Source organism: Lissotriton vulgaris, chromosome 2_1 (genome assembly GCF_964263255.1).
Source record: "Lissotriton vulgaris chromosome 2_1, aLisVul1.2, whole genome shotgun sequence".
Lineage (NCBI taxonomy): Eukaryota > Metazoa > Chordata > Amphibia > Caudata > Salamandridae > Lissotriton > Lissotriton vulgaris.
Window position 1 is genome coordinate 1,725,189,380 of NC_141687.1, and position 20,571 is coordinate 1,725,209,950.

Genomic DNA, 20,571 nt, shown 5'->3' on the forward strand with positions numbered 1-20,571 from the left:
AACGTCTCACAAACCTCACACTGCTCCAAGCCTTTACCTGAAGGTATGCCTAGCCCGGTATCACTCATCCTCCACCAAAACCTTCATGGTGTATTTATCTAACTTTCAGTTGGAGACCGTCTCCATGCTCTAGCGAAGGCATGCCCTGGAGAACAGCAGACCACTGCGACTCAAGAGTGTGTGGCCACTCCTAACTCCAAGCTTAAGGCTGGCCTGGTCTGTGGTGCCCATCCACCTTGTAGGATCATTGTCTGTTTCTTCTTGCAATGCCTGTTATAAAGCTTTGGCTTCCAATCATCTGCACAGCCGAAATCACTCTTGCTAAATCTCCTTTACTCCTTCCCTCCGCAGGATGGAGTTGCCATACAGCCATTCAGGGATCCAGATGGATCGAAACGGCATCTACTTGCGCGTGACTTATACGGAAGGAATTGACTTCACGTGGAACGAAGAAGATGCCATCATGGTAATGCATCACTTTCAAGGAAATCCTATGAACACTGGCCTCTATACTGTAGGGCAGAATAAGATCAACCCTAACACTAGCACAAATGTTAAAAAAAAAGTAGTGACTCCACGAGGAAGAACTGCAGGCGGTAGGGGAGGGGCAGGGTGGGGGGTGTAGTAAACTCTGGAATACTGCCAAATGGAGTTGTGTATACAAATAAATAAATAAAACAAATTATATTGCATGCTGCATCGCCAATTTGGCGTTACAGCGTGCACTGTAATTTTCTAATTCCCTGGGGGGTGGGGGAGTGCAACAAGATTACCAGGGTTGCTTTGGGTTCTCTATCTAGCCCTGCTCAAAAGGCATGACTTCAGGCTCTGTGCTGTGTAAAACCTTCTCCTGCATTTGATTTAATGAACTATAATGTTGTTTATGTATAATAGGCACTCGGTGCACATAACAACTGACTTGCCTCCTAGTCCTCTATTGGAAATATTTTCAGGGTGGGGAAGAGAATGAATCTTTCTGAATTTTTGTTTGAAAACTATCACTTAACACCTTAGCAGCTATGGAACGTCCAGCTCCAGTGCTGAACGTTCCATTGCGCAGGTGAGGTTCGAACGTCCAACGGCCGACGGCAGCACTCCCGAGGTAGTGGTGCCGTCGGCCGTTGGACTAGGCGCAGCACTTATGAGGTTAAAAAGAAAATACTTCTCAATGCACTGATATATTCTGATGTATTAAAGTGAAACGGTTCTGCATGTTAATGAAATACACTTTTTATTTTTGAAGAGACCTTTTCATATTTTTACACTTTTGCTGCAAGACTTCTTTAAAATGAAGGTGTTCCTAAAGTTAAACAGGGCAGGACAAACTAGTTACTTCCTTTCTTTCACTTCGATTGACACTTAAATAAAGGCTTGACTGTTTATTTATCATAGTGCTGAGTTGACCAGTGGGCCACATTTAGAAGTATTGAGGGTCCGCGTGAAGCCCCCGGGCAGTACTTTGAGTATCACTAATCTAATGCACTGTTGAAAAGACCACCCATGAAGCAGGAAAACCCCATGTAGCCATTTCGAAGTACATTTGTTTAGAACTAGGAGAGCTGTCTCGTGCTCCTGTTGGGGTTGATGAATGTTGCTTACTCTTCCAAAGCATGACCACAAATGTGGCCCCTGTTCGGCCATAATAGTACTGGCCTTAGCATTTCATGTATGGTGAAATAGAACAAACACAAGACATGTACTGTGGATCCTTTCATGGTGCCTCCAGTCCCACCAGTAAAAGACAATGCAAGTTTCAGCCTGTGAATTACCTCCATCAAACTATAAATAAATTAGCATGGATCATCTTCATCGAATGCTCTTTCCTCAAAGTTTCATATTTTACCATCGAGCATTGTGGTGGAGCATGCAGCAGCTGAAGTCCTCGGTCATTGCAGTCCAATGTTTCTAACCAGGAATACACATCTTTTTTCTGGTAAACAACACACAAGATGATCCTACAACTTTCTCTCTTCTTTGTAGGTGGAGCTAAGTGAAAACTATGCCAACACAACCTGTGGGCTCTGCGGAAACTTCAACGACATTCCAAAGGACGAGTTCCTTGTAAATGGTAAGGATAAGAAAGGTTCCTTTCTTCCAGTCCTAGAGGGAAAATCAAGTGCTTGGTCCTTTTAGGAAGTTCACCGAATGTGTTTATACTGGCACGATTTGTACTACTAGTATTCAAAACAGGATTGACTGGAATCTAGATTATCTAGATTAGATTTCACTAATCTGCAACCTTCCTTGTCAATAAATAGGATCAGCCTGGACTAAATCTCGAAGCTCTGGCTAATGATCAAAGCATAAATATTATCAAGGGACAAATTTGTACCCTTATTCCATGGAGAACATCTCCGACATCGAACAACATGAACTTCGGTCTTAACGACAAAGTGTATGTGGTTGCTGGAAGACCAATCACATGATTTTGTAGTATCACAGGGCAACAAAATGTGCCTGCGTGGGTATTATGGCGGGATTGATAAATGTATTACAGCAATGGAGACGTAACCTTTTACCGCATTTCTTTATTCAGGATTCGAGATGACCCCCCAACAGTATGGGAACTTTCACAAGCTGAACGACCCCACAGAGGAGTGTGAAGATATGATTATTGAGCCTCTCAACAACTGCACCGGTCACGTAAGTGTGAAGCATTGCTCCCAAAGAGATTTTTTTCTGGCATCTTTGCAGCACAAGTGAAAAACTCACATGTATGCCTAGCAGTACTGTTCTTGTCTCAGATGCAGACCTAAACATGCTTTAAAATCATCCATGGACCAACCATGTATGGCTTGCACCGATGGACCAGTTTTTCATGGCAATTACCAATAACGATAACCTTGACTTCTGGCCGAAGTGCATTTAAGAGCCCTTGGAAACTTAACCCCTGAAGTTTCCTTACAAATCACCGTTGTACTGAGTTTTTCATGACTAAGAGCCTGATTAGATCTTAGCGGATGGGTTACTCTGTCACAACGGTGACTTAGGATATAATGGCATTCGTATTTTGGCAGACGGGATATCCATCACCGTTGTGATGGAAAGACATACTTTCGAAGATATAAATCAGACCCTAAGTCATCCAAGCTGGACCAATAGGCATTTCCTAGAGGCCATCTCCAACACAATGTCATGTTTTGAGGACTGACTCGGAATCCATGTCCGGTTTCCAAGCCTGCAGACTAAAGAGTGCATAGTTCCCACAGTCATACTTGAAGAGGGGCTCTGCACATGCGGGATCTTTGCGTAGAATGCATTTTGCCTCACGGTGCTACTTACATGTTGCAATACGGAGGCCAATGAGCAGTATGCCTGCTATTTTCATATTCTGCCTTATTTGGAAGTACAGTAAAAGAGCTGCAGTTTATGGGTGTGTTCCAGATAAATGAGGATGTGTCAACGGTGTCCATGCTGTTTCACAGTTTCTACTCCATTTTGCCTCAGGAGGTCGAGTATTGTGAATCTATCCTGATTTCCAGTGCCTTCGCTGACTGCAACGCTGCTATCCATGTCCAACCATACATTGAGGCTTGTGCGCAGGACCTGTGCCGCAGCAATAACGACTCGCTGTCCTTCTGCCTGTGCAACACCTTCGCCGAGTATTCCCGGCAGTGCTCCCATTCTGGCAGCAAGCCTTCGAACTGGAGGAAACCAGATCTATGCCGTAAGTGTTCACTGGCCAAGGTATTTCTGAATCTGTAATCTCATGCTTTCATGGAAAGGCTTGCCTATCCCCCTAAGAGAACCCGGAGACGTGGCTTGCTATGGCTTTTTCAGGCTCTCTGACCTCCTGAGATGAAACACTGTTTCAACAGCCTTGGGTCTACATAGCACCAACAGGCTCTCACATAAGGCACATTAGGGTTGCATTAGTGGATATTTCCTTTGTAGGAGGACTGATGTGGAAGACACTGCTAAGAGTAAAAAGTTCAACTTAGGAGTGCAATATTTCTTTGCATACAAGACTCCTCCTGGCCCAGTGGATGGTTGAACATGAGTGTTCCACAGAGAAGTAGGTGACTCTCCTGGATGGGCCTTGCTGTTAGCGAGCAGGCAGTAGGCATGTAATTGTCCAGGCAGCTCAGAATCCTGGAGCATATGAGAGCAATTGCTAATAAAGATTTCTCCTACCCAGTCGCTCGACACTTTGCGATTAAGCATAAGAGCGACAGGAATCTCCTACAATACTTCTGTCTGGACCACGTCCCAGATAATGTTAGGGGTGGGGACAGGTTACAAAAGCTCAGGAGACTAGAATCCCGATACATAGTGGACCTACAGTCAAAGGTCCCTCAGGGCCTTAACAGCGGGGAGGAGATGGCTGTACATTTGGGCTGAATGATATCACAGTGAACTAAATATCAAAAGGGAGTTTATGTAATTCGGTTTTTTGTACATGGACTAATCGTGTATTATGATGTATTTTTCCACTAAATCAATGTCTCCAAATTTGAAAATGTGCGTTTTGGGACATGTAACATGAAAGTTTTATTTGCTGAGTGAGCCTAGAGTGTTCTGTTATCTCTGCCTACGAGATGCAGTAAAATACATGATAGATAATGATGATGAATCTGGACCAACACTGAGATATTTTTTTGTGTAACGGCCAATTGTGGTGGAATTTGGAATTGAATTGATGCATTTATTGGAAGCATTTACAGAGGGAGGTTGCAACCCGGATGGGTTGCAATAGCCGATCCACGGCTTGATATGGAATAAGAAGTTAGCATGTCTACTGTGTTGATAACCAATGAACTGTTTAGTTATCTACAAATGTTCATTCTTTGTAAATATTTTATTTACATGTGGCGCATGATATAAGTTAAGCACATTTATCCCTCTCAGTAATTTTCCACTCACGTTTGGCTGCTCACAGGAGGGACTACGCGACCCGGCTGGGTCGCGATTGCCGATCCACGGCAAGATTACTTCTTGAATTTACAGATAACCATGAAATGTATTGTTGTCTGAGAAACTTTGATTTTGTAAATACTTTACTTACAAATGGCGCTCCCGACATAGAGGTGCGGGTGTCCCTCGTTTGTGTTTACTTTCTTTGGCCAGATGCATGGTTAGAAATGGCGCCGCGCAGAGCGTAAATGTTTGACACCGAGGAAGGGAGCTTTCCCGAAACGCGTCTGTCGTAAAAATAAAAACTCATCTGTGCTGAAATCCCGGGAGTGCTGCCTTTTCTTTTCGTTGAGACTGGAAAGTTGTGGAGCCTTCATAAATATCGCGGTACACCACCGTGCTGCAGCACCCGCTTTGAAGGGTGACTCGCTTTTGGTGTTGTTTGGAGCAAGAAAAAAAAAAAAAATATATATATATATATATATATATATATATATATATATATATATATATATATATATATATATATATATATATTTAAATATGCATATATATGTGCATGTTTGCTAAAAATGTTTACATCTGACATTGCATATAGTGTATAGTAAGTATAACGTTTGTATAGGTGTGTGTATATCTAGACATAGAGAAGTACAGGCGCAAACCAAGTCATATCTAATCATTTTAAGCAAACATGGGCTAGTTGGGCAAATTGCGTGTTGGACAAATTGTGTGTGGAAAAGTACAGTATCTGCCTTTTATTGCGTCAGTGATGGGGCCCAAGCACCCCAGACCAAATGGAGCTGGGGGCAGGCCCCAACTACCAGCTATATTCATCCCTTGCACCCCGCAGGTGCCACTGGAGTCGATATGCTTTGATATTTTCCAGGAACCCTGAGTTGGATTTACTCATGCTGATATGGATATTGAGCATACTCGACACATATTCATGCAATAAAGTATTTAGTATTCCAGTCCAAGCAAGTCTGTGGTTGTTCTGTTGGTATGATGGGTTGTATCTTCCAACGCAACAGAGTAGCAAAACTGTGTTGTAGTACCTCTCTTTCCCCGTGAGATGACCAGAAAAGAGCAGCGCACATACCTGACATGTAGCACTGCGGGATTCCATGATCTCAGACACCAAGCAGTCTTTCTAATTCATACCCCAAACTTAACAACTCCAAGATGTTCCGAATTAGATGGGCCGCTGTGCCATGCACTGTGATGCTTATTGTGACGGTTAACAAGGGCTCTGCCAGGATAGAATTTCAGCCCTCACAATCAAGAAGTAGCAAGTTTATTTTCATGGGGTTGGAGGACACCGACATACCAGTGTTTTAGGTGTTGTGTGATACAGTTGCATTAAACCATCCAGGGCCGGCTCTAGGCTCATGGTGGCTCTGGGCAGGGAGCGTAGGTAGGGGGCCCCCGGAAGAACGCAGGTGCGGAGGCCAGTGAAGAGGGGGGGTGTCAGGGTGTTTGGAAGAGGAACAGAGCTGGAGGCCGCCAAATCCCTGCCAGGAGCTGCCACGCAAATGTGTATCCATCCTCAGAGGATTATTATATTAAGGATATTTATTGGCGTGGTGGCCCCTGGGGTTTGGTGGCCCTGTGCAGGTGCACAGCTTGCACATGCCTAAGGCCGGCCCTGAACCATCCCGTTGGGTGACAGGAGCTTGACTGCAGAGCCAGCCCCATGGAGCAGGGGAGGGTGTAAGCCTCGCGCAGTTGGCCGCGGTTCTCCTTAAAAAAAGAACAAAGTTGACCTCTCTCTGTCGTTCTCTTCCTAGCAATCACGTGCCCCTTCAACATGGACTACGAGGAGTGCGGCTTGCCCTGCGTGGACACGTGCAGTAACAACGAGCAGTCCGCGCTCTGCGATGTCCACTGCTCCGACGGCTGTTTCTGCCCCGCAGGTAGGTGATGGTCCACGGAAGTGTGGGGATGCGGAGATGCGCAACACCAGGCTTTGCCCCGCCCCTCGCCCCTATGCTGCTGTAGTGCTCTTGATGAGCTGAAGTTCTTGGGTTCAGGACACCTGGTCGTTTGTACTTCAGTGTAGCGAACCCGGGGCTACGGCGTCCACTCCGCGTGTTCCTTTTTTCAGCTTCTGAGACATGGTTTCCTCTTCATCGCTCTGTACTGTGTATATATGTTCATGCACGCGCACGCACACACACACACTTAGCTTTCATTTTGGGCCGCCTTTAGTAGGCCCGTAGACTAAAAAGACGGGGCATGGTTTGACATGATAGGAATCCGCTTGGCGCTGCCACATACTCCTCTGTAAAGTCCACCATGTCTTATCTTTTGTCTGCGATCAGGATATGTGTATGATGACATCACCCACTCAGGCTGCATGAAGCAGGAGGACTGCCCTTGCACCTTCAATGGCAAGACATATGCCCTGGGCTCCAATTACACGACGGCCTGCCAGAGCTGGTAAATAACCTGCCTTTCCTTTCCCTTGCGTGATGCTGGAGGCCCTGGTTTTAAAATGGAATGAGCAGTGGGTTTCCGGCTAAGCCTTGTTTTCTTCTACATGTTTTCCTTCCACAAGTTCTGGCTCCTGCTACCACGCCTTTCTGATCAAGCTTCCTTGTTTCTGACTGTCACTCTTTGGCACTTACAAAACGTCTTATCTCATCTGCTGGCATCTTTGATTTTCGATTCTCTATCACATTCTCTGATACAATGGTGGTCATCCCTGGGAGTCCATTTGATGCGGCAACACTCAAAGTTCCTTCACAGTCTCTTTGCTCTGCTTCTCACACCCTTCTTCTCGCCCTCCCATTTCATCTGCTTAATCACACTTCCATTCTTTCGTTTAAGGGAAGTTGCACAGGCTCTACTTGTGATCCCTGCTTACTTTTTCACCAAACAACACAAGATGTGTGAAGAATGATACCTGTATGTGATTAGGAGATTTGTGACTTTTGCCATGTCTGGTCCACTGGTTTGCAATTTTGTTCACTTGAAAAAGCCACACAAGGTTTGAGATCAAGTCGAAAGTGCTGGAGTTGAGAGACTGTAAAATGAAAAATTATGTGAGTCTTGTATTATTAAATGGATGATATTAATTGTAGAAAACATGCTCTTGGGCATGTGAGTAAGGAAAGGTGAAAACCCTGCGAAATCTATTTGCACCAAAAAGCATTTTGACACCACTACCTTATTGGATTTGATATTTGACATGTACCTTCCATCACTGAGGCAACCACCTACATTTGTTACTTTTCCTCTTTTTCTGAAAAGAAATGTCATACTGTCGACTTTAGTATTCCAAGTACAAATAAATCCGAATTGTATTGCTTTATATTGCAATTGCATTTGTATAGCATTGGCGCACTTCATGTTGGGCAGCACATTGCTCCTGACCCCAAAGTTGGTGGTCAATCCAGTGGTGATAGGTTATAGTTTACTAAGTGGGATGATTAGTCTTGCATTCTCAAGGAAACCATTGCATGCATTTACTCCAGTTTCTTTGTTGTAGATGAAGTTAATAGGAGTTCGGCGTGATCATTACTAGGGGTGTGTGTGAGTTCAAACAGATGGTTGGTGCGATTAGTAGAGGAGCCAGAGCAGGTTAGATCTTGGTAGGTTGCAGAGTTTGACCTTCAAAGAAAGACGTGGGGGCACATGCAATAAAGTTAGGGATTGCGAGTCCTTAATAGCGATTATTAAGGAATCGCTATTAAGGAGTCGCAATTACCTATGCATGTAGGTTTTGCAGTAAAGATTGCCATTCCTACAAATTCCTTAATAGAGAATCACAAATTGCGATTCGCTATTAAGGAATGGCTTACCATTCATTCCTATGGGCTCAAAGGCCCTTAGGAATGAATGGGATTGCATTCACAATTTGGGAGTACCAAAGAGGTGCTCGCAAATTGCGCATGCAATTTCAAGGGTGCAAGGGGGCCAAAAGACCACCCTTATTCACCCCCAAAAAAGGGTAAGTATGCACATGTGGTCTACACACATACCATAAGGGCATGAGTAAGCACCACAATGCACTTTGAAAAATGCATTAATTTGCCTTTTTCAAAGTAATTGCACATTACCATCAGCTTGAAGTTGATGGTATTTTGCAATTCCAAATTGCAAAAATGCAATTTGTGAATGCATGATGCATCGCATTTGGGTAATTGCAATTTGCGATTCTCTAACAGAATTTGCAATTAAGGGAATCGCAAAAAATTGCGATTTCCTTATTTGCGAATTGCACAAAATGTACAGGCATCTGAAAAGGCCATTTTGCGACCACAAACGGCCGATTTTTGCGATTCGCACTGTTTGCGATTGCAAAATGGTTTGATGCATGTGCCCCCAAGTCTTTGAGATGATGTGTGGGCAATCTGCATTTCATGGTCCATTACGCATATTTTTTAATGGAAGGTGTCAAGGTGGGCTCGGTTTTCACAGTAGCAAATGAAAGTGTGCAAGTTAGACAAAAAAATATCCAGGTTGCGGTGTTCAGAGCCACATCATGCGTTCTGATTTTTAAATCTACTCTTTCTGCGCAGCATCTGTGGTGGAGGGACGTGGGCATGTGAGAAACTACCTTGCGTTGGGACGTGTTCAGTTGACGGAGGCTCTCACATCAGCACCTTTGACGAGACACTTTACAACTTCCATGGCGACTGTGGCTATGTGCTGGCCAAGGTAATTCACAAAGACAATTCTGGTAATGCTGCTGTATGTGAGGGATGAATGGGGATCTCGTTGTATTCTAAAGCATCAAGAGCATTTGCATTATATTGTTCATTTCCATGATCCTGTTCACATATACCTGTATGTTCAGGCTTCCTACCACTATATCTGTTCAAGCTAGTGACCCAGTAAGGTAAACATTTCAAGCCTCTCATTGTACTATAAAAAACCCTCGAGACCCTAGGTCCTGGCATCATCAATCCACCAGGCCATAGATGCTTCCTCCGATAAGTTTTCCAAGCCTTCAATATTACTGATATAAACCTTTACATACTGTGGTTCCTACTGATATAAACCTTTCAAGCCTTTACTACCCCTGTTATGAACTCGTACATGCCATGAGCACTGTAAAGATAGGTATTTCGAGACCCATCTCCTGATGATATACTCGTATAACCGTTCCAGGCCAAGAGCTGAGTGGCTGTGGACCTGCCACCCTATTGGTCCACGTGCTCTGGTCCCAGGGACTCCACTGCTTTCAATCTATCTGTCCAGTTGCAACCACTGGACGTCATTAATGCCACTGGTTGTCATTTTTTCCTAGGATTGCGTTGGTAACTCTTTCAGTGTCATGGCAGAGATGCGCATGTGCGGCAGGACGGAGAGCGAGACCTGCATGAAAAGTGTCACGATCAGCCTCAATGGTGGAGACAAGGTATGTGGCTACATCTTACTGGCAAAGGTCAAAAGTGTGGAAGGAGAGAGGCAGAGATGTGAGCATAATGTTTATGAGATGCTAGGTGCAAACACATTGGTTACTAATTAAAGGACACATCGTGCTCTTTAGAAAGCAACACAGACGTCACTAATAATTTCCTTAAATGCTATGAGGAGAGATCCCTCCCCTTTTTCAGAAGACTAAAGTTCCAGTGGCCACGCATTATAGTGGGTAATAAATGTTAAGGTGGGCATCCAGAATTTGTGCGAATTGAATGGTCATGACAGAACTCAAAAGAACTATTAATGTTATCAGTAGATTCCAAGTACCCCATGGGTGATACAACTTAGATGACATTTCCATCTATGCATAGCTTGACACCTGGTAGTTTTTTTGCCCATTCATGCCATTACTTCAGCGACACTTACACCGCTGCATTGGTGGGGAAGGAACGCCATATATGAGCCTTGGAGTGTATTCATGGAGGTAAAGCTGGGACAGAGGGGGCGGAACGGCCAAGAAATTCAAAAAACGGTGTTAATAAATGTCAAGTGAATACATGAGGTGGATTTAGGATGACGCAGAATAGATCCCTGTGATAAACATACAACTCTCATACCTATGTTTTTTACATGCCTTGTACCTTCTGCCTTTCCTCCAAACGTTTAGAGAAGTTCTCACTCTTGAAATGCAATCCACCATCCACGCCTTATTGCATGTAACAACAAGAGTTTTGCACAGTAACGAGATGTTTTCAAACTCCCTTGACAATATCTCCTTTCATGTGACACAACAGTGTGTTTGGTTGAGCAGTTGACCTTCCGTTTGGGAAATGAGTCAAGTTTAGACGTGCCACATCCTTTCCGGAGGGAGATCTGGCTGTCAGAGCCTGTCTGGGATGGGGAGGTTGACTCTGCTTGAATAAAAACCAGGGTGCTCTAATTTAGTGTTGGCATTCAGCATATGAGACCGTGTTTGACAGCTTAACCAAATTCCCCCAAATAAATCTACCCTAGTTTTTACAGCGGGCCACGTGAAGTCCCTGTGTCTTCAACTAGCCAAATTGTGCTTTGGTGTTGTGTAGATCAGTCCAGTGAAGGTGAATGACTGGCCTGATTTGTGTTCTGCTCTTGCACTCCACAGACTTTCCTTATCAGGCCAGACTGCACTGTGCTCATGAACATGGTCCATGCAGAGCTTCCCGTTGTTTCAGGTGAGTTTCTAGTTCAGACCTCTCTCTGGATTGCTGGCTGCCTCTTGGCTTTCTTGGTTTTCTCGACTTGCATGCAAGGTGTGAAGGCTGTGTTCCATCGTTCCTGATCAGTCGCATTCTGTGCCCTCAGATGGTGTTACCCTGTTCAAGCCCTCTTCCTCCTATATTATTGTGGACACAAATTTTGGCCTCCAGGTTGAGATCGAAGTGAAGCTCTTTATGCAAGTTCGGATCAGGCTCCAGCCACACTTCGAGGGGAAGACCTGTGGTAAGTCTCCCTCTGCTCTTGATATAAAGCTCCTTTGCCCATCTACTGACCGCTTATCTACACCGTTCTGACTGCAATTCAATTTTGTCTTGCTTTCTCAAAAAGGTCTCTGCGGAAACTTCAACAAAGATCAAGCCGATGATTTCAAAACCTTGAGCGGAGTGGTGGAGGGCACTGCCGCTTCTTTTGGTAACAACTGGAAGACACAAAGTGACTGTCCCAATGTGAAAAACATCCATGAGGATCCGTGTGCCTCCAGTGTACAGAATGGTATGTGTAGTCTTGAAAAATGGTATCTTCAAAGGAGGAAGGCTGGAGCCCTCTGTGTGGTGATTACCTGGCACCTTTCTAGGCTCATAAATGCTCGCATGTGCTGCCTACAGAGTGGACCCATGGGGTTCTGGGGTGGAAAGCTGGACTCTGGTAGCATATGCCTTTCCTTGAAGTCTTCCTCCCCACTGTCACCAGAGTCTACGACTCAGGTCAGTTAGCTACACGTGACTTTGTGACTTCTTGCCCTTCCGGTGTGCCTGGTTGTGTAGGCATTGCCCACGAATGCCAAGTGTGAGGGAATATTGTTTTTTATCCATGTTAACAGTTGACGGTAAACATGGAGTGGTTTTCAATCACTGCCATTATGTGTGTAGCATGCCACCTCTTCAGCTGTGCTGATTACTCGTTGACTTCCACTGAACCTCCCCATCTTCACACACAGTGTCAAAGACCGTTAGCCATACACACCTGGACTGAGGTGGCTTGGGAGTGACGATTGCATGAAATCCGTGCTTCTGGGGCATAACCTCTTCTTTCCTTCTTTCTATGTGCAGCCGAGTATGCTGAGCACCACTGCGAGATGCTGTCAGACCCAATGGGACCTTTCGAACCCTGCCACGCTTTCCTGGCTCCAGCGTCTTTCGAGAAGGTGAGTTGATGTAACATGGTGAGTCAAACCAAGGTTGGCATTCTCAGCTGGTGTGCAATAGTTGAGAGTCATTTATTCCCATCATACAATTTGTTGGGATCTTAAACCCTAGCTTTTCATGCCCATATAGTAGCCATGTCTTGCCGGCCTCCGCTGCCCTGCTTTCCTCTGCTAGCGCCAGCATACTTGGTTAATGCCATACAACTTCGCACTTGACACATCACTTCTATTCATGCAAAGGGCATTTTTGAGCAAGGGACTTATTTTGTCGTACATTTTTCATGCTTACAAATACGAGTACACACCCTACCCAAGGCGAAATATGTATTTGAGTACCAGTTGGCACTGCTGAATCATGCCCCTTCTAAACACAAATGGCAGCAAACAAGAAAACGAATGAGGGAGGTTTTTATGGAAAACTTTAGGGATTCTGCCTTAAACCGTGGGATCTCTCCACAGAATGTGAACAGCAAGCTTGCCCACATAAGTCATGCGAGTTTAGCGCACACTAGAATGCAGGTAAGGCCAATGGAGGAGGAGCAAACGGTCACTATCACAGTTCGTGTCACGAGTTTCATCATGGTGTTGTGCCCATAAAGCTTTTGAGTCATTCAAAATTACAATTATTGTCACATTACAGGCTATCGCACAAGGGTTTTAGTCGTAATGTTTTGAATATATAGTCTTGTTTTCTGATAATGCATATCCGAGATTATCAGCTATCAAAAGACCTGAGGTGCAAAAGAACGAAGAAGTAGTAAATTATGATGAAAAATAAGCAGCCGTGGCCCATGCAGGTAAGAGCGGTGGGGCCGGGTGAAGGGGTATTTCGATGGACGATGAAGAGGTAAAATTAAATAAAGAATTAATTTTCCCTCGACATCGTCCGTCGAAATCCCCCCCACCCCAACCCAACCCAACCCCCCAACCTGGCCCCACCGATCTTACCTGCACATAGGGCCGGACTGGCCATAGCGGGCACCAGGCAATCCCTTGGTGCGCCGAATGGGTGGGTGCCGGTTTTAGGCCCCTGGGGGCCGTTTTTGTTACAGGGCTGTTTTTGCAGCATAGCTGCAAAATCGGCCCTGTACCAAAATCGGCCGAAAACCAGCATCAGCAAAGAGCTCGGCGGCATCGCCACCCCCCCAAGTGGGGAGGGGAGGGGAGCACGGCCGAGTACTTTGCCAGGGCCGGTTGTGGTTCCCAGTCCAGCCCTGCCTGCACAGGCCGCGACTGAAAATAAGGTGGGGCTTAAACACGCTGATGGGAGGCCTGTGTTTAATTGTAACTGGGCAACTGCGTTTCTTTCTTTCCAGAACTGCATGTTCGACACTTGCAACTGCGAGAAGACTGAGGAATGCATGTGCGCAGCCATCTCATCCTACGTGCGCGCCTGTGCAGCCAAGGGGATCTTCCTGGAAGGGTGGAGGAGCGAAATATGTGGTGAGTGAGGGAGACCAGAAACTAAACAAAACTTCCTGCTACTGTTCGAGTTCTAGATTGGGTGCACGCCACCTCACTAGCAAGGTGTGTATATATATATATATATATATATATATATATATATATATATATATATATATATATATATATATATATGTTGACGAAGCTTTGATACCAAAACGCGTCTGTCTGGGGTGAGGGGGGTTTGCAATAAAATATTTAACAAAATCGGATACCTGCGTGCTTGCCGTTTTGTCGACCTCATCGAGTCGATATGTGCTGCTATATATATATATATATATATATATACACACACACACACACACATACACACATATATATATCTGGGACGTCGGAAGACGGTAAGAGCTGCTTGCACAAGTACCCGGAGAATGTTCTTTTAATTATTTCCCTCAGTCCCGCTGTGAGCATACTTGACAGACCCCCCTTGAGACTTTCTAGTAACCCCATACCAAGATATCGCTGAGATCAACACAGCGGTCAACGCTAGTGCCACGGACTCCCTCGACATTATGTCCCTGATTGCGGAAAGGGAGAAAGAGGCGGATGATGTCTTCAAGAGTTTGAATACCGTTACAAAAAGACCAGAAACCGTAAAGTCGTCCCAAGCACCATTGAACAACTTACAGACTTTTTTTCACCAACTTGAAAAAATCCAAGAACGAGAAATTAGGAAGTGGTGGGAAGCGACGTCATTACAGAGATATGTAGACTGTAACAGGGTCCCCAGAGGCCTACGCATCTTCACCATTCCTTCCTATGAAAACCCAGATCCCCAGCTGTTGAAAGACTGGGCAGCCTACACAGCTGATTCAAGCAAGGGCATGCTACTGTTGCTCATTAAGTATGCATGGAGCGATAGGGACAAAGCCCTTAATGAAATACAGAAAATAGAAGATCTAATCGCAAAAGAAAAAGACACAAAGAGCACCGAAGAATTACGTGCAATCATGCAAAAGCGTCTGAAAGAATATGAGGGCGGAATCAAAAAGAGGAAGCAAACGAAGTTTCAAAGGGACGAGCAAGACTACCTAACGGGCAGGATACTTACTTTTGCGAAGAAATTCGACGCAACACGAAAAAGGCTGGCCCAGGGAACCCAACAGGCAAAACAATATGTTACCTCTGAATCTGAGGTCTCGGCATCTGAAGATGAGGCGCCCAGGACAAGTGGGTTACAAAACACGGGACCCACTCCAGACGAATTTCAGGTCCTGCAGGAGACAAGACAGCGTCCCCCACCTCAGAAGGCGAAAAAATCCACAAAAAAAGGAGGAAAACCAGACGGGGCAGAAGGGGCCGCTCAAGATACTGCACCCATGATGACCCGAAGCAGGGGCCGGAGGGGAAGACGCTAAAGCAAGAAAACACCATAATAAACCTCTCTCAGAGAAAACTCACGACCCATGAGGAAAGAGTACTGAGTAGGGGTATGACTTTCTGCCCAACTGCCAAATTTGACCCCGTGGAAACGAGGATTGATATCTTCAAATTTGTTCGAAAATTAAAATTGGACAAAATCTATGCTAATCGTCCATCATCAGACCCAGCAACGAATACTGGCTCTATCGACGGAACAACTAATGATCTCATCGACGAAGATCTGCCCCTCCTCCAGATCACACACTCCTTAGCCGGCACTGAAGACCTACCGAGCTCAAGTGAGGTACTCAGGAGGGAAGGAATTTTACAAAAACGGGATCCTGGTAACCTCAAGAAAAAGTCGAGATTCCTACCTCACGCCACACATGACGCCATTGATGTCTTCAATGATGCGGTTTTACAGGACCTGGAGAAATTAGCTGCCCAAAAAGTGGAAATTTCAAGTAAAAATTCCAACATCTCAAGTATGGAGTGGCAAGCCATAAGATCGCTCAAGGAAGATAACTCAATAAAGATCAAACCCTCAGACAAGGGAGGGAACATAGTTATCTTTGACAAAAATAAATACAAACTAGAGGCCCTCAGACAACTGGAGGATAGAGACTGCTACGAGACGATTAACAAGAAAGACTTTGAGCAATGTGTCTTAGAATATCATGGACTGTTGAAAATGTGGCGAGATGATGGCATGTTGAGCAAAAATGAATACGAATATCTATATTGCGAACATCCAATCATTCCCACATATTACCACCTGCCGAAGGTGCACAAAGATGTCAGATTCCACGAAGCCCAAGCACTGCAGGAACGTAGCATGCACCAGTCCCCTTCCCCAGCCCACAGGACACCCACAGGAATAACTCTATGGGTGCACCGGTAGACCTGAAAAGAGGGTGGTAAGTTGAAAAGACACCAAGTCTTCCACCCTTGTTGGTACCGGGACCCGGCTTCCTTGATCTTTACACTTCTGCACCTAGGTATAAGCAGGACAGAACAATACCATTCAGGTGCACTGTACACCAATATATCCAACCCCCTGTGACCACGCTTTAACAAACACACAACCCTTCTCACCTGTGGCACATGCAGGCTCCGCCTTGTAAAGAGAAGGAGTACTGTAACTTCAATCACCATGTACTCCTGTAGCTGCTCTTAGGAAACTGGGCAGCAGGGGAAGGGGCCGTTTAGCGTAAGATCCTCGTACCAAAAAAGAATAATGAGGGGGAAAAGGTAGGCTTTAATGTGCAGCCATTACCGAAAAAACCCCGTGATAAACAAAAAAGAACAAGGAAGGACTAAGAACAGGGAGCCCTCCGTTGCGCTGTACTCTCAGCGCGTTCCCAAAACAAGGCAGTCGCGGAGTGACCCAAAACGTCACTCCCGCACATAAAGAGGCGAAGCGCCTTCAAACAGAGACGCGCTCGCGCTTGCAGCGAACCTCAGCACTTCAGCGTATTAGACACGCTGGAGAGAACGGGAGCCCCCGAACCCTCAATAATAGTACACACAAGGTGCTGGGACAAAAAGACAAGGGTAGACAACAAAAGGAAGGGTTACCTGGATACCTCTAACACTCTATTGACAGACAACACGTAACACGAAAAACGGGTCAAAAGCAAGGCAGGCAAGGAAACAAAAAGGAAAGCCTCTACACGAGCCCGTGAGAGGGGATGGGTCAACTACAGAGGATTAGGGCAGCAGAGAGGAGGCTCTGCTCAGCACGTTTCAGCAACCAACAACCAGGAAGGGAATCCAAACACTGGCAATATCGAGCACTGAGCCAAAGGTAGGACTAGTTTTTATACACCTATCCCCGGTCATGTGATGTAAAAGCATGGTCACAAAGAAAGGACTAGCCCGAATCCTAACAGTACCCCCCCCCAACAAACCTCCCCACCGGTCTAGGCTTGGAGGGATGAGATCTATGGAATAGCCGAACCAACTGTGGAGCATGAACCCCCCCTGCCGGCTCCCACGTCCTATCCTCTTTCGTATACCCCTTCCAATCTACCAAGTAGAAAAGACGGCCTCGGACCCGCTTGGAATCAAGTATAGCCTGGACCTCAAATTCCTCTTGGCCATCTACCAGGACCGAAGGAGGGGGTGGCAACATCTGGTCTGTTGGTACATAGGGCTTGAGCAGGGAGGTGTGAAAAACAGGGTGTACACTATACTCCTGAGGTAGCTTGAGCTTCATCGCTACAGGATTGATTACCTGGAGAATGGGATATGGGCCCACAAACCTAGGCTGCAACTTACGAGATCCCGGTAGCCTCAAGTTACGGGAAGACAGCCATACCTGATCCCCTACTTTGTAGGCTGGAGCAGGGATTCGGTGTTTGTCTGCCTGCTCCTTCATGGCCTCTTTTGCTTCTAACAGGCTCTTTCTGGCCAAAGCCCAGATGTCTCCCAAATGCCTACACACGTCGTCGATGGCTGGCACGCGTCCCGTGGGCTGTATAGCCATCGCCCTCGGATGGTATCCCAAGGAACAAAAAAAAGGTGTCATGCCCAAGGCGGAATGCACACTGTTGTTATAGGCGAACTCCGCGATGGGTAATGCAGTTACCCAATCACAGGACAAGGACGCAATCAGACACCGCAAATATTGCTCCATCGTCTGATTAGTGCGCTCAGTCTGACCATCCGACTGAGGATGGTACGCCGAGGACAGACTGATCTTGGTCTTCAACACCCCACACAACTCAGTCCAAAAGTGTGTAAACGAACTGTGCCCCTCTATCAGATATGATCACCTCCGGCAACCCATGTAAACGCACAATTGAAGACATGAACACCACCGCCATCTCCTTTGCGGTCGGAAGTTTGGGAAATGGTATGAAGTGGGCCATCTTGGTGAATAAATCTACCACCACCAACATGGCGGTGAAGCCTGCGACGGAAGGTAGATCGGTTACAAAATCCATGCTCAAAGAATGCCACGGACCAGGTGGAACCGGCAAAGGCTGTAACAGTCCTGAGGGTTTACAGTGCGAAGGTTTACTAGTCGCACACACCGGACATGCACCTACATACCCCTGAACGTCTTTTGACATGGACTCCCACCAAAACCACCTCATACACAAGTCCTTGGTCTTTCTCACTCCCGGATGTGCTGCCAGAGCGGAGGAATGACACCACTCCAACACCTCTTCCCTCAACCCAGGGGGAATAAACAACCTGTCCTCCTTATACAACAGTCCGTCTTGTAACACCACCTGGGGTAGGGTTAACCAAGGGGCCAGATCCAAGTGACTTAATCGGTCTTTCACGAGAGCAGGAAAATCATTCCCTGTCACTGCCCCTATTATTCTCTCACTATAGCCCTACTCGTACATGAAGTACCTTCATCTCTGGCATCCACGTGTATTCGGGAAAGCGCATCGGATTTCACCTGTTGAGCTGCAGGTCTATATGTTATAATGAAGTCGTATTCATTAAAGAATAGAACCCATCTCATCTGACGTGGTGTTAATGCCCTGGCTGAACGAAAGAATTCAAGATTCTTATGGTCAGTGTAGATGGTAATCACGTGACAAGCACCCCACAAGTAATGCCGCCATTCCTCAAACGCCAGTTTCACCGCCAGAAGTTCTCTCTCTGCCACCGTATAATTGCGTTCGGCTGGCAGTAAAGTTTTGGAAAAGAACGCAATCGGATGCATATGACGTGTGGCATCATCTCTTTGTGACAATACACCTCCTACAGCACACAAGGAAGCATCTGTTTCTACGTAATACGGCAGGGCAGGATCTGGATGCACCAACACCGGGGCAGACACAAACTGTTTAAGCAACATACGAAAGGCGTCTTGAGTCTCACTGGTCCACTCAAAAGGGACACCCTTTCTCAAGAGGCGAGTCATTGGGGCCACTATATCCGAGAAATGCAGGATAAATCGCCTATAAAAATTAGCGAATCCAAGAAGCACCTGTATCTGTTTCACATTCGTAGGCACTGGCCAGGTCTCAATAGCCTGAATCTTTTTGGGATCCATACGAATGCCTGCAGCAGAGATGACAAACCCCAAGAACTCCACTTCAGAAGCTCCAAACTGACACTTCTCCAACTTAGCGTACAACTGATGTTCCTGTAACGTCTGCAATACTTGCAACACATGCTCAGTATGATCAAGCCCTTTCTCTGAATAAATGAGGATGTCATCCAAATACACTATAACGGTTTGGTCCAGATATCTACCAAGAACTTCATTTATGAAGAATTGAAACGCCGCGGGCGCGTTGCACAACCCAAAGGGCATTACGGTGTATTCGAATAATCCATACTTAGTTTTAAAAGCCGTCTTCCACTCATCCCCTGGCCGAACCCTTATGAGATGGTATGCGCCCCGCAAGTCTAGTTTCGTGAAGATTGTAGCCTTGCGGAGCTGGTCCAGTAACACGGAGATGAGCGGAAGAGGGTATCTGTTCTTTACTGTGGCAGAGTTCAATGTGCGATAATCCACACACGCCCTCAAAGACCCTTCCTTCTTAGGTATAAAAAAGATTGCCGATGACACAGGCGAGGAAGAAGGACGTATGTAACCCATCGACAACATCTCATCTATATATGTCTTCAGATGAACCTCCTCAGGTTCAGAGAGAGCATAAACCCTGCTGCATGGTAAAGGGGCCCCTGGTATTAGGTCGATCTTACAATCATAGGACCTGTGTGGAGGGAGACCTTGGGCACATCCTTTATCAAACACATCCTTATAGGCGGAATACTGTGGAGGAATCCTACCCGTTTCCGTCACCGCACAGGACAAGGGATCAATCTGCTCTGCCGCCACAACATAACAATTCTTTAAACAGTGAACCGATCCAATGTAACCAGTCTCTGCACCCAGTCGATCCTGGGGTTATGTGTTTGTAACCACGGGACTCCCAGTACCACGCCGAATGAAGGTGCGTCAATCAAGTCAAAGACCACGGATTCTACATGCCCGTTATCACACAATAACCATAGAGGTTCCGTCTGTCGGGTGATACACCCCGACGTCAACTCAGTCCCATCGATGGCTCTCACAGGCTCTGGTTGTTCCTTTAACTGACACGGAACCATCAGCCTGTCTGCCATCGAGATGTCCATGAAGT

At 46.0% G+C, this 20,571-nt stretch overlaps 1 protein-coding gene across 1 annotated transcript in view; it reads left to right on the forward strand.

Moving 5' to 3' along the window:
• Positions 1 to 20,571, forward strand: part of LOC147733192 (uncharacterized) — a 77,830-nt gene that overhangs the window by 10,783 nt on the left and 46,476 nt on the right. The window contains exons 5-17 of the mRNA XM_086957734.1: positions 352 to 466; positions 1,981 to 2,068; positions 2,537 to 2,643; positions 3,448 to 3,667; positions 6,645 to 6,770; positions 7,179 to 7,296; positions 9,381 to 9,519; positions 10,112 to 10,222; positions 11,369 to 11,438; positions 11,569 to 11,706; positions 11,812 to 11,976; positions 12,534 to 12,628; positions 13,945 to 14,071. Of these exons, the coding sequence (XP_086813860.1) occupies positions 352 to 466; positions 1,981 to 2,068; positions 2,537 to 2,643; positions 3,448 to 3,667; positions 6,645 to 6,770; positions 7,179 to 7,296; positions 9,381 to 9,519; positions 10,112 to 10,222; positions 11,369 to 11,438; positions 11,569 to 11,706; positions 11,812 to 11,976; positions 12,534 to 12,628; positions 13,945 to 14,071 (1,619 nt within the window). The remainder of the gene's footprint in view (positions 1 to 351; positions 467 to 1,980; positions 2,069 to 2,536; positions 2,644 to 3,447; positions 3,668 to 6,644; positions 6,771 to 7,178; positions 7,297 to 9,380; positions 9,520 to 10,111; positions 10,223 to 11,368; positions 11,439 to 11,568; positions 11,707 to 11,811; positions 11,977 to 12,533; positions 12,629 to 13,944; positions 14,072 to 20,571) is intronic.